Genomic DNA, 13,448 nt, shown 5'->3' with positions numbered 1-13,448 from the left:
CCTTCCACAGTAAAATATTCACCATTCGAAAGAGACGTGACACCTATATACTTTATATGAAGCAATGGCTGTCATAGATTCAAAACAAACAATATACTGTTTTTAGCAACAGTTAGTATTAGTCCTCGTCATGGGTTATGATTGTTCTTTACCAGGCTGGATAATTTTAAGATTCATGAACAGGTGCTTTGTTTTGGTTGGGTAGAACAGGAAATCAGTTTGAACGCACCACATGATGAAGAAAAGCCCCCCACTGTACGAGTTCCTCTGTGTCGTGATCTCAATAGTGTACACAAGTCACCATCTGCTACACTATAAATATCCCATATACACTTGCTCTCCATTATAGGCCAGGAAATGTATATATACAGTAGGCTATACTGTATATATTCTACAAGCAGAGACTACTTCAATGGATCATGGTTACTTGTAGTCATGACTGCTTTGCTCAGGGGAATAAAAACATGATATATGTTTTTGCTGTCAATAAGAAAGTTACATGTCTACCCTTTGGAGGTAGGTAGGTGACAAATGTTGGTACTTTGTAATACATACAGTAGATCAAGTTGGAAATATTATGTATAACCTATGAATCAGTGGCTTTAATTTTAGAAATGGGAAATCAGAAATTGGTTGCATTACTGAAATGTATATAACGTATACATTGGGATTGAATTTCTTAAACTGTTGTTGTGCTCTGCTTTGTTTACATCATTCTTCTAAATTCCCAGGAGTTTGCCGCCTTCCCACAAGCATTAAGCTTGCCATATAATCAGCCAGCAAAGCTACTAAGCACCGTTTGGTGGATGGATGATCCACGCTGAGACCTAAAACAGCCACCAGGTGTTTACACTTGTCTTGCAGGAAACTAATTTGACTTTCCCAACATAAGATAGACTTTCTCTCAGGGGCAAACCCATAACAAATGGAGACAGACAGGCCTCCACAAGATTTCCTGCTCTTTGCGCGTTGCGCATTGCCGCTGGTATTTCCAGTTCATGCGGTGTGGGCCGCATCATGTGAGGCCTCTTTACCAAGATCGCTGCTATGATTTTATTGCAGCCTTGATTAGGCACATGTGACTAACTGCAAACTCCTGTTGGCAACGGGTGAGCGGTTGCCAGAAGGCAGAGGTCTTCCAGAGCACTGAATTGTAACAAGATTCAGCCTCCCGGGTTCACGAGGCGAGACCGGTTCCTCGGGAATTCGATTCTTCTGGCCGAGTGGAACAAAGTTGGCCCAACTCACTTCATTTCACACATTAACTGTTGCGTATTTGCGTAGAAGAGAGACTTTTTCATTCTGCAGGCAGTATTCCGCAGCCACTACCTCACGGAAGAAAAATGCAAAACCCACTTCACTTCCCACGGAAAAAACAGCCAAGACAATTTGGTGAGGGAAAATGTTGGGGTCTTTTAAATGCAAGGAAATGGAAATATGACCATTTTCCTGACATGAAAAGCAGAGCACATCAAGACTCAATCATGATATTTTCAAGAATAGCTTCCAACCTCGTTCCCTTTCTTCCCTTGGACTGTTTTTCCAAGGGATGGGGGGGGGGGGGGGGGAGAAATGGAAAAAGACACAGTTATGATTTGTATCGTGATGGATGCCAACACAAATTGGGTAGCCATTTTTTTCTCTCCCTGTTAAAGGCTGCTGCATGAAAAAAAAAGACCCATTTTACATTTACCACATCAAAGGACCATTCACATTCCTATCACACTTCAGAGTGTGTGTGTGTGTGTGTGTGTGTGTGTGTGTGTGTGTGTGTGTGTGTGTGTGTGTGTGTGTATGTGTTGGGGGGGCAGGGAAAAGAGGGAGAACTAAATGCAAGCAACCTTTTAAAACAATAAAATGGGGCGGTGCATCAGAAATCAAAGTGAGTAGAGGGGCTGTGATGCTACAGCACACTTGTGTGGTCCCAGCTTCTCTGTCTCCCTTTCTCTCTCTCTCTCCCCTGGCTCTTCCCCCTTCTCTCACATTTTCTTTTCCCTCTTTTGTGGCTCTAAGCCTATGAGCTGGCGTGGGCACTTCCTTACTACACACCCAGCGGGGCTTTAAAAAGGCAGGGCCGGAGGTCTTAGCAGCCACACACACTCTCTCCTCTTTTGGTCTTGGTGTGCTGCTCTGAAAGCTGGCTGTGTCAACCTCTCCAGCCTCCAGGTCGCTTGGATTAGAGATGCAGACGCCACATTGCAGGACCCCCAATCTCCTGCTCATCCTTCTGGGCCCCGTACTGTTGGCTGTGGGCCGGGCTGCTATGAAGAGCCAAGGTGAGGAGACGACAGACTTATTATTGCTGCCTGTGGTTGGGATATTAGTAGCACTTTGTGGGCAGACAAATGGACTCGCAGAGGGACTCAAGCAGGTAACCTCAACCTGGGAAAGGGTGAGTATGTGAGAACAGACTGTGCTTGAGAACTTCAACTGCATTCATGAGCACAAACACAGGTGTGTAGGTGTAATGAAGAGTCTGTGAAAGTGTAGATGCACAAAAGTGCGTAAGTATATTTTTGCCTGTGTCTACCTGTTTATGTAAAATGTGGGATGGGGTGTTTGCCTTTCCGTTGTTTTGATTTGTGGCAGGAGGGATGTTCCTGTTTGACCTCCTGCACTGTGACTCTCAGTAGGCATGAACGGATAGAAACCAAAGTGTCTTCTTGGCTGTTTTTGTCATTTTGACACTGCACCGTTCTGGAGCTTTACTATTCCACGCATGCAAACACCACACACCCACACGTATACAATCAATATCACACCTGATTCCAGTGGTGGAATGTAACTAAGTACATTCACTCAAGTACTGTACGTAAGTACAAAATTGAGGTACTTGTACTTAACTCAAGTCTTTAATTTTCATGCCAATTTCTTCTTCTACTTCACTACATTTCACAGAGAAATATTATACTTTTTGCTCCACAAAACATGTAGTTTATAAAATATGTTTTATTATAAATTACACTACCCAACAATATATAGGCCTAGAAGTACAAGCTGAAATGATTAGATGATTAAACACTTGACACTAGTTGATTGACAGAACTGTTTTGATCGTTTCCAGTTTCAAATGTGAGGATTTTTCTGCGTTGAGTACTTTCACTTTAAATACTTAAAGTACATTTTTCTGATGATACTTATATACTTTTACTCAAATAACATTGTCAATGCAGGACGTTTACTTGTATCAGAGTATGTTTTACAGTGTGGTAATGGTACTTTTACTTAAGTAAAGGAGCTGAACACTTCTTCCACCACTGCCTGATTCTATACCTGACATATCCATCCACAATCCCCACATACCCATCTCATTCTCCATCTATGTGTGTGTTTCCACGGAGAAATGCTGTATGAACTCGAGAGGGAACCAACCTATTGGGATGCTCAGGCTAGGGCAACACTGGATGCTGCGCTGAAACTCCGCCCTCGGGAGCACCAAGCCAAGAACATCATCCTGTTCCTCGGCGACGGTAGGTCATGCTATCATTATGGAATATATTCCAGCAAACATTCAACACTGACTTGGTTGTGGTTGAAGTTCTCAAGCCTCAATGTCAAATACAGCTCAATATGCAATGCAAGTCAATGCTCAAGTGTGTCACTTATACTGTTTGCTGTGCATCAGAATGGATTGAGGGAAAGTGATTGGTAGAGCAGGCATGTGTAAGGCTGATGAGCAAGTGGTTGTATTAAAACTTTGGACATTCTTTAATCATTTGTTCAATTCAAAATTGATAATGCGGACTTGACCAGAAAACTCTTGGAGTTTGTGTGAGTAATGAATAAAAAAAGGCATTTGCTGTATCTCTTAAGGTGTGGACACACAGAGCCGATAATCGGCTGTTGGACAGTCTGGCGAGGTCAGTGACTCGAGTCTGTTCGGTGTGTTCCGTGCCGTTGTCCGTCCGAGGGGCCGTCGTCCTTCATTTTGGCTGATTTGACATGTATAATCGGCGGGGCGGGCACTGCCGGCAGTCGGACTCAAATGACCAATCAACTGCCGGTTTTCATTTTTGGGGCGACAATACAGATTAGCACTGCCTGCTGTTATGGAAACGTATTACATTTCGTTGCTTTGGTTTGTTCCGAGGCACTTTTTTGTCCAACTCGGGGAGACTGATCAGCCCAACTGCCTTTTCTGCCGACGTTTGGCCGTCGGCTCTGTGTCCACACCTTTAGAGAGGAAGAGGTCACATCTCCAACCATCGCTGATTCCCTTTAATCATGAAAGTGATTTTTTCTTTAAGTAGTTTTAGCTGCATAAACTTAAAGCTACACTGATTGATATGTTAATGTTAAAGGTGCTCTAAGCGATGTATCGCATTTTTGCCTGTCCCCTGAACACACTGTAAAAAAACGGCGTCTCTGTAGACAGCCCAGGCTCCACAAACACCAACAAAAACAAATTGTGCCAACCTGCACCACGAAACATAACAAACAGTCTTCCAACGTTCCAGCCACTAACCGACAAGAAGGATTTGAGGGTGGGGGTTGGGGGGTTAGTGCACGGAAGCACGGAAGGGAGGGGGAGGGGACGTGATGAGGAGGAGGGAGGGGCAAGGTAGCCTCGTTTTGTTTGAAAATACTTCGAACGTCAACAAGAAGTGCCATCACCCAACATTGCTTAGAGCACCTTTAAAGGGGTCACTTGCAGTTCCCCTTGGGTTTATGGAGCAATTTAATGTAAAGTTAGGAACTAGCTTGTAAACATAATGGAACATTTTGCAGCTAAAGAGCCAGATATTGCCCTCAGGAGTTGGTGGAAACCAAAACAGAGCTAGAGTGAGAGTGAATATTGTACTTACATTTGTCAGGTGGCAAGAAACGCGACTCTTAGAGATTGCTAATGTTGCAATGCACTGATTGGCACAAACTGTGCCTATTTTGTTGTTAAAGTAGGACAACTTGTTGAACTTTGCATTGTATTTTTGTGTGAGTGCATTTTCTTCCTCACAAAACATTTGCAAATGTGAGATATTTTATCCATGCTTTCTTGCTACTAGTAGCAGTCTTCTTCTTCACTGCCTTTGTTGTTACATTGCTATGTTTGTTAGCAGCATGAACTGTCGATCAGCTGAATAGCGTGAAACCAACTGCAGGATGTGAGTTGCGTCACCCGCGTGCTTGTGCATGTACGTGCAGTATTTAAACAAAATGGGGACCTACACTTAAAACATTGCGCCATAATGTTATTAGTGGTCAACAACTTCTCAGGGTATCTTTAAGGTGGCAGGGGTTGGCTGTCTACCTGAAGATCCACTCCTGACACCCTACATGTCCGACTGTACTGTCTACCAAAGGGACAATTATGGGGAAACTTTCCATCTGGATTGGATTTGATTGGAACAGTGTTCACATTAAATGTCTCTGGCGTGGTATATTTACAGCTGGGGAGGCAAGAAATAATTTTTTTGCATAGGGGATCTGTTTAAAGGCACAGAGATTTAAAAGTGTTTTTTTTCCTGTTAACTACTAGAATATCTGCTTTAAATCAGACCTACTAAGTCTCATTTCTGGGTGGTCGAGGCTGAGTTTTCTTTGTGCATCTCTCCAGAAATGCCCTGCCCAGAGCATGTTCTCAGTTTTATGACTGTGATGTTAAAGGGAGAGTTAAGTGCACCACTGTGACATAGGCTTCGTAAGTATGGTTTTCAAAGTCAGGGGTGAAATCCAGTAGTGGACCACAGGAAGAAATAAAACAGATCCCTTAATAGAAAATCTAAATACATATGCTCTATGCTAATATATGCCAGGTAGTGACATAGCTGAATCTTTAAGTATGTTTATATGTTATATGTTCCACCAATAGTAGTCTGAATACTTGCCTGGTAGAGTCAGTGTTGGTCTGTGTGATGACTTTGTTTGAAGATGTGGTTATCCTAGACAACCACTGCCTTAAATGCCCTGTTCATTTGTGGATTCAGTTGATATTAATGGCCTTGACGTGCTTACATTTAGTTTGTTTAGAGAATTACTGAATCATTTTTTTCCCCTTCAAGCTGACAGTTACAGTTTGAGCTTTTCAAACAAACACATTTAAATATTTTTGGTCTGGATTTTTGAAACAGTCACTAACTGGGCAGAGGGCAGTACACCTTTAAATAATGTGAACACATTAAGAATATAGATTTCTGAATCATTGTTTCTTTAATATGTCCATACAGTATCAGTGACTTTACCTGTAAATCATTGTCTCTCAGGGATGGGTGTGTCCACAGTGTCAGCAGCTCGAATCCTGCGAGGTCAGATGGAGGGCAGATCAGGGGAGGAGACAATGTTGGCCATGGACACCTTCCCATATGTGGCCCTGTCAAAGGTGAAAGCACAACACTGTTAACATTTAGCTCATCAGTCATTATTTACCAACAAATTCAGTTGTGCTACAATACAATTTGTAATTTGAAGGTGCAGTAGGGTTTCATCATATAACTTGTGCTTTTTTTTATGAACAATTTCCTTATTTCTCAGAAATAAGACTATTTTATAATGTTCATAATCAATGTATATATGCTATTTTCTGTAATGTCCTGATCAGTACATGTTGCATTCACTACATGCACCATTTATAGCTTTACCCCTTAAATATAGATTTGTTTTTAACCAATTTTCTTCTCCACAGATGGTGCCTGGAAATATTATTTCTAATAAAAAAAATACATATTCATCATTTACCAGTAAATACCTGTGTATGTTCCTGTCCTGATTACAGTTTAACATGTATTATAGCTTTGAGATCTCCTTAAAAACATTTGATTTGTATTAGGAAAATGGCAAAGTAGTAAATTAACGTGCATGTGTTTTTCAAAATACTTTACAGCTAATAAATGGAAACAGATCAAAGTGACATTTTTCAGTCTCTGAACTCTGTGAACCCTCTGTGAAATGCTTTGTCTCCACACACACACACACACACACACACACACACACACACACACACACACACACACACACACAAACGCACACACATATGTTTATTTCCTGCCCTGTCCTTTAATGGTGTTTGTGCTTTTAATCCACAGACCTACAGTGTGGACAAGCAGGTAGCAGACAGTGCTAGCACAGCCACAGCCTACCACTGTGGGGTGAAGGCCAATGCTAAGACAGTGGGGCTCAGTGCTAACGCAGTAGCCTACGAATGTAACACCACCTTCGGTAATGAGGTCTACTCAGTACTACGGCGTGCTAAAGCACAAGGTAAAGCCACTAACTAGCTTGGTAAAGTGTAGTTGGTGTGCTGTGTATTGGAAAGGTCATTTGGTTTGAGTCACATTCCTATCTCAAGATATGCAATGACCATATCTGCCGTTAAATAAAATATGAGTAATAGAGTAATCTCTGATAAGATTGTTCCCTGCTACTTTAGCATCATCAGTTCAATGTTCACAATATGTCTAAATAAGAGATCATTTCACATTGGCCTGCATTCACTTTTGTGGTTATAGTCATGTATGTCACATGCACAAGGTATATCATTTGTGTGCAACTGCCTGTGTGTCCAGGTATGTTTATGATTCATGTGTGAGAGATCATTAGTGTCCATTATTAGAAATATTATACTTGCAACAAGATGTATGAGTTATGTTTGCTATGTGTAATTTGGCCCATCTATAGTCTTTATGCATCTTTGTGTCATTATGTCAACGCGCTACATGGTTGAGTCCAATTACATTTCAATTGTACTAAAGTATTTCCCATTAAGCCATAAAGCAATCCAGGTTTTATTATAACCACGTTTCTAGGAGCCAGTACTTTCTTGTTAAAGGTAAACAAGGTTGGAGCAAAAAAGCAAAGTTTCCCAAGCGCAATTTGATTAGGATTTTAATTGAATTATTAGTAGTTAGACCAGCAAACACCACAAAATAAAGCCCATGTAAAGAGTAGTGATTTCGATATTTCACTAATTTATTGCCGCAGTAACAAGCTTTTCTAGAGAGCAATTCGTTATATGGTTAACTGGAACCTCCATAACCCCCTACTTCTTCCACTGGGCTTCATTACTTAGCCAGGAAAGACTGCGGGACTGTGGCTACTCTCATTGAACTGAGCCTGTTATTATTTCTTCCTCCAGAGCAGCTCTACGTCCAAGAACATTTTGAATAAGTAAACTTCTGAAGTGCATAATTAAGGTCCCACTGTCATTTGTTCAACAAAAAACTTTCACATTGTGTATGATTGCCTAAACAGTTTTACCTTTGATTTGGGTGTATCTATGCGTTGTTCAGGTAAATCAGTTGGTGTAGTGACCACCACCCGTGTCCAGCATGCCTCCCCAGCCGCTGCTTATGCCCACTCTGTCAGCCGCAGTTGGTACAGTGACGCAGATCTTCCTTCCAGCGCCCGCCAACAGGGCTGCGTCGACATTGCAACCCAACTGGTCACCAATGTTGACATTGATGTATGTAAGAACAATTCCTTTTTAAAACATTTTTTTTAAAAGCTTAATGCATTTTCATTTTCCATCTTGATCATCAGGACTCACAGATTATTTCTGGTTTAAATTGTAGCCATATAATCAAATAAGTATTAATCAGCAGGTCTGTGAAATCGACAGTGCTCTATTAGGGCAGTATAAGTCTTCAGTACCATGACCACCATAGGTTACCAAATATAATGATCCCATTCTGTCTGGTTTCCCTTTAAGGTCATTCTGGGGGGAGGGAGGATGTATATGACTCCAAAAGGCACCCTAGACCCCGAGTACCCTACCTCCAACTCTCGCAAGGGGGACCGCAAAGACAAGAGGAACCTCATTGACGTGTGGCTGAAGGCTAAACCAGTAGGATTATTCAACATTGCTTTTGAATATTTCCATATATTTTAATATATAAGTCACAGATTCAAGTGTCTTCTGGTTTGTTTTTCAGAACAAGAAGTCGCACTATGTTTGGCACAGAAAGGAGTTTGATGAGATTAATATTAAAGCAACTGACCGGCTCATGGGTGTGTATAGATATGTCAACCCAGGCAGAAAAGCAACAAGAATGCATGCGTATGTGATGTACACACTCACACACACACAATGTGCCACTGAGGTGTTGACAGATAAACTTCTTATCTAAGTTATGAAACCTTTTCAATGGCTCAGAACCAAGAGGATTCCAGTTAAATCAGCTTGTACCTTTACAGCCATGTAAAGTAGTCATGAAGACGATACACTATAAATTCACAGTTAGCTGGTATTATCACCCATATTGCAATGGCAATAAAAACCAAAGGCCTCATCCCTTGCTGTGATGATGCATAACAGTAATACAGATGCAACAGAATTGTTACCATCTTGCACAGTTATAATGCTTTCATGTATGTTACAGATGTGTACTGTCTGTAATCTTTACTACATATAAAAGTGCTCCTACATGTTTCCCTAAATGGCAGCAATAATAATTCTTACTATTTTTATTATTAGGATGCTTGGAGAAGTTTCTTGATGAATGGAATGGCTTGTCTGAACATTTTAAATGTCTAAGCAGAACCCCTGTTATCAACTTTTCAAAATAGAAATAGTATATGCAGTAATTTGTGAATTAGAAAATGGCATTCGTGCTTTTGGAAGCAGCGTGGATTTTAACTGTCTTCAGTCTTGTGTTTTCTCTCACTCTCTTCTTTAGCTCTGCCAGTTTAGATTTAGCTCAGCATTACCACCCTACAGAGCCAAAGTCTTCTTTCTTTTGATTCTACAGTGGCTTCAAAATATTGTATTCTTTTCGGTGGTTCCAGGTCTGTTTGAGCCAAAGGACATGCGGTTCGAGGTTTACCGGAACAGCACACGTGACCCCTCGATTGTGGAGATGACAGAGAAGGCCATACAAATCCTCAGCAAGAATCCCAAAGGGTACTTCCTGTTTGTGGAAGATGAGTACTATATCAACACTCCTCTAATAGAAAATCTCATCAAGCTCGTTATAAGTTATAAGTCGTTATAAGAATCATGAAGAATTATGGTCATGGTGGTCATTTATACCTTGAGGGACTTTTACTGTATGGTCCTTAGGCCGTTAAAATCTGATTGTACATGGCTGTCAATGTAAAACAGAGAATTAATTTCAATTCAAGGTTTTTAAGATACTTTTGAATAATCCAAGGCAAAGACTGCTGCTACTAGCTACTGTTGAAATTAGTCTAGTTGATGTGCACTAGTCAGATGTTTTGGGCCAAGTCTAATTCACTTGTTTTGTTCTGGTCTTTTACGAGGGAGAATTGATCATGGCCACCATGATGGCATTGCCAAACTGGCACTGACAGAAGCTGTGATGTTTGACCGAGCCATTCAGCGCGCTGCACAGCTAACTAGGGAATCCGATACTCTCACTGTGGTCACTGCTGACCACTCCCACGTCTTCACCTTTGGTGGTAACACACCACGAGGGAATCCCATCTTTGGTATGGTTCAAAACACTTGAATTCAGTCCAGATTGAAATTGGCATGGGAGTCATCCTCAGGCACATCAAATTTACAAAGTGGATTTGTATTCAGATGCAAACCATATGTGGAAAACAGCATATAATGACTAGTTTTTAGACATTCATATATGGAGGTTTTTACTCAATATTTAAGATTGTGCTTCCGTCACTTGCAAGTTGAAAGCTTCAACTTTGTATTTGTCTCATAAAGTACATGTGAGTCTGTATACTCGTTTTGCCTCTATGTGAAAACATACTGTGACTGTATTATTTATTACTCACCCTCATTTTTTGTCATTTAGGTCTGGCACCAAAGAAAGCTGATGACAAAATGCCTTTCACCAGCATCCTGTACGCCAACGGCCCTGGTTATGTCCATATAAATGGAACCAGAGGGAACATCACAATGGTGGATTATTGTAAGCACAAACTAATGTCTTTCAGATGTGGCACTCGTATATGCTGATGTGTATATAGACAGCGCGAACTGATGTGGTTATGGCTGACTCATGCCTGGAAAGCAAAGATGAAATATGATGAAATTAAATTATGGCATTCACTGTGCTGTCTTTTGTTCTATTCTTTGCACAGGCCTTATTGCGTACATGCAACTTTACAGCTATTTGTATTTCTTTGTGGAACACTGGAAATCAATGATCCAGTTCCTCCTCCTCCTCTTGTTCTGCACCATTCACTTTAATCATTGCATGAATGTGTTCAGTATAGTTTAAGGTGGAAATACCTCTATCCAGGGATGAAATACCTTCTAAAACCACAAATTTGTCTTTTTGAAAGGACTGGCGTCACTTTATGTTTTTGGAACCACTAGTTCTGTCTCAAAAGTGCACAGTCAAACCATCTGGCACCTTAACTAAACGTGCAATGCAAGTGAGAGATTTATTTCTAAATCTTTATGTATCATTCTGAAGAAATGTGAAGCACTTAAAAGTCAGCATATATATTCTGATGGAGACCATGGAGCTAAAACAGTATTGCAACATGTTTTAGAGAATCAAGGTATGATTAGTCAAAGATAATAAGAGTTCTAAAAGATTTTTTGCAAAACTCCATCCACAATGATGCAAAAGCCAAGCCACCAAAGAATGCACTCTGTTTACATAGATACATCATAGCTTCAATAACACTTTGGTATCCTACTTGTTTTCCCCTTTGAATGCCAGTATTGTTTGTTTTTGGGGAGGAAAAGTTACGGAAACTCAGTCAGTACTTTTGTTCTTACTCAGTACAAAAGTCAGGCAGTAAATGCTATAATTTCATCAAAATGACTTAAATTACCTTCTGGGTTTAGAAGATGTTGTAATTAAATGTAATAAGGTAAATTACAGCAGATTTGCAAAACAACTTTTTATGGGCAACAGCCACAAAAACATCTATGAGGCAAATGTAACCTTTCAGTTATCCAAAGGTGTTCTCAGGATTTGAATTGACAAACAAAGTGAATCCAATGCTGTGAGAAAACAGTGTCTCACTAAATAGTCTACTTGTTTGCGAGTGACACAGTCACTATGAAGAATGAAGTTAATCTGGACTGATATTGTGGTTAATTTATGATGACATGGTCTATAAAAGCATCTGTTTTGTATGAACAGTTGATGATCCAAGCAGAGAGTTGCCTAAAACTGTGGGTTACATTCTACACTCTACTCGTTTCTCTCCAGACGATGAAGAGTACATGCAGCAAGCTGCCGTCCCATTGGATGCTGAGACGCACGGCGGGGAGGATGTGGCCATCTACGCCAAAGGCCCAATGGCTCACCTGTTCCATGGGGTGAAAGAGCAGAACTACGTGGCACACGTCATGGCCTACGCTGCCTGCTTAGAGCCCTACACAAACTGCCCTCGTCACCCCCACAGTCACACCTCGAGCGGCTGTGTGAACACAACCTCGAGCCTCCTATTTGGCCTGCTTAGCCTCCTCTGGTTACTCAGATGACCCCCAAAACAAACACACACACACACACACACACACACACACACACACACACACACACACACACGCACACGCACACAAACACACACACACACACACACACACACACACACACACACACACACACACACAAACACATCAACGCACACAAACACATTGTATGCATGCAGCAATAGAGAAACTTGATGCACTAAACATTCATAGAGTGCATGCACACAATCACTGTATGCACACAGGCTGGCAAGTCAAAATGCAGGGATACCCGTATACAGTACTGTATGTGTTAACATAAATATCCTACATCCTGATCACACAGTGTACATTCACATGAGCTTGTAACTAGAGTGCATCCAAAATGCAGGCATAAACATGCATGTAGTAGCTCTTATTCAAATACAAACTAACAAACAGGCAGGCATTGCAGGCTGGAACACAGACAAATATGCAAACATGAATTCACACGTAAGAAGCTCTTTAAGAAACACTGCATGCAACTGTTGCCATTGTAGAGCCATCTGCATTGACTTCATAAGGACTATTTCAAAACTTTTCTTGTATCATGACTACTAACTTACAATAACTAACTCTTTTATGAGTTAGAATTTTGTCCTCTTCTTGTTTTTCAAAGTTAAATACAACTTCTGTTAGCACTCTTGCTTAGCGGTATTAAACATTTGCAAGGAGTTGTAATTTACTATTTACACATCAATCTGAGGCTTTACCCAGAATATAATAACTTGAAACAGGCAAGCAGGCTGAGGGATCACTGTTCAGCTTGTGGACATTTAGACAGTACACACAGCTGTTGATGTACATGATTGTCATTGTCCAGATTGAATAAATGACTATACAGTATGACGGTAGCAGAAACCTGGACTACAAGCCATCGTGCCGTGCCACGCTGCGAAACCAAAAGACCTTACAAGAAAATGCTGTACCTCTTTCAGGAGTGAAACATATGTAACTTTTATGTTTGTTTGTTTTCATCAAGTTTATATCTTGACCTTGTGGCTCCAAATAGTACATCTGTTTTCTGTCAGATCACTTGATATGTAATCTATTTGGATTGTACGGTACATGAATGTATTTTGTAAGC

The 13,448-nt window shown here is 40.9% G+C and overlaps 1 protein-coding gene across 1 annotated transcript; it reads left to right on the top strand.

Moving 5' to 3' along the window:
- Nucleotides 1-441: 441 nt before the first annotated feature.
- Nucleotides 442-12,423, top strand: LOC116055367 (intestinal-type alkaline phosphatase-like). The gene is made up of 12 exons (XM_031307332.2): nucleotides 442-1,392; nucleotides 2,160-2,276; nucleotides 3,342-3,470; nucleotides 6,201-6,316; nucleotides 7,020-7,194; nucleotides 8,223-8,395; nucleotides 8,642-8,776; nucleotides 8,865-8,940; nucleotides 9,718-9,852; nucleotides 10,189-10,380; nucleotides 10,704-10,820; nucleotides 12,081-12,423. Exons 1-12 carry the CDS (start codon nucleotides 1,344-1,346, stop codon nucleotides 12,353-12,355), a joined length of 1,689 nt encoding a protein of 562 aa, XP_031163192.2. The 5' UTR covers nucleotides 442-1,343; the 3' UTR covers nucleotides 12,356-12,423.
- Nucleotides 12,424-13,448: the final 1,025 nt, after the last annotated feature.

The sequence above is a fragment of the Sander lucioperca genome, chromosome 11 (genome assembly GCF_008315115.2).
Source record: "Sander lucioperca isolate FBNREF2018 chromosome 11, SLUC_FBN_1.2, whole genome shotgun sequence".
Lineage (NCBI taxonomy): Eukaryota > Metazoa > Chordata > Actinopteri > Perciformes > Percidae > Sander > Sander lucioperca.
Note: the sequence above shows the minus strand (reverse complement) of the source record. Positions and strands in the feature narration are given on the sequence as shown.

What these genes read in the sequence shown, in the direction of transcription:
- LOC116055367 (XM_031307332.2), top strand. Translation starts at nt 1,344, where the DNA reads ATGCAAAACCCACTTCACTTCCCACGGAAAAAACAGCCAAGACAATTT. An exon ending in TCACCAATGTTGACATTGAT is followed by an intron (nt 8,396 to 8,641) that starts GTATGTAAGAAC and finishes TTTCCCTTTAAG; the next exon opens with GTCATTCTGGGGGGAGGGAG. An exon ending in ACGAGGGAATCCCATCTTTG is followed by an intron (nt 10,381 to 10,703) that starts GTATGGTTCAAA and finishes TTTGTCATTTAG; the next exon opens with GTCTGGCACCAAAGAAAGCT.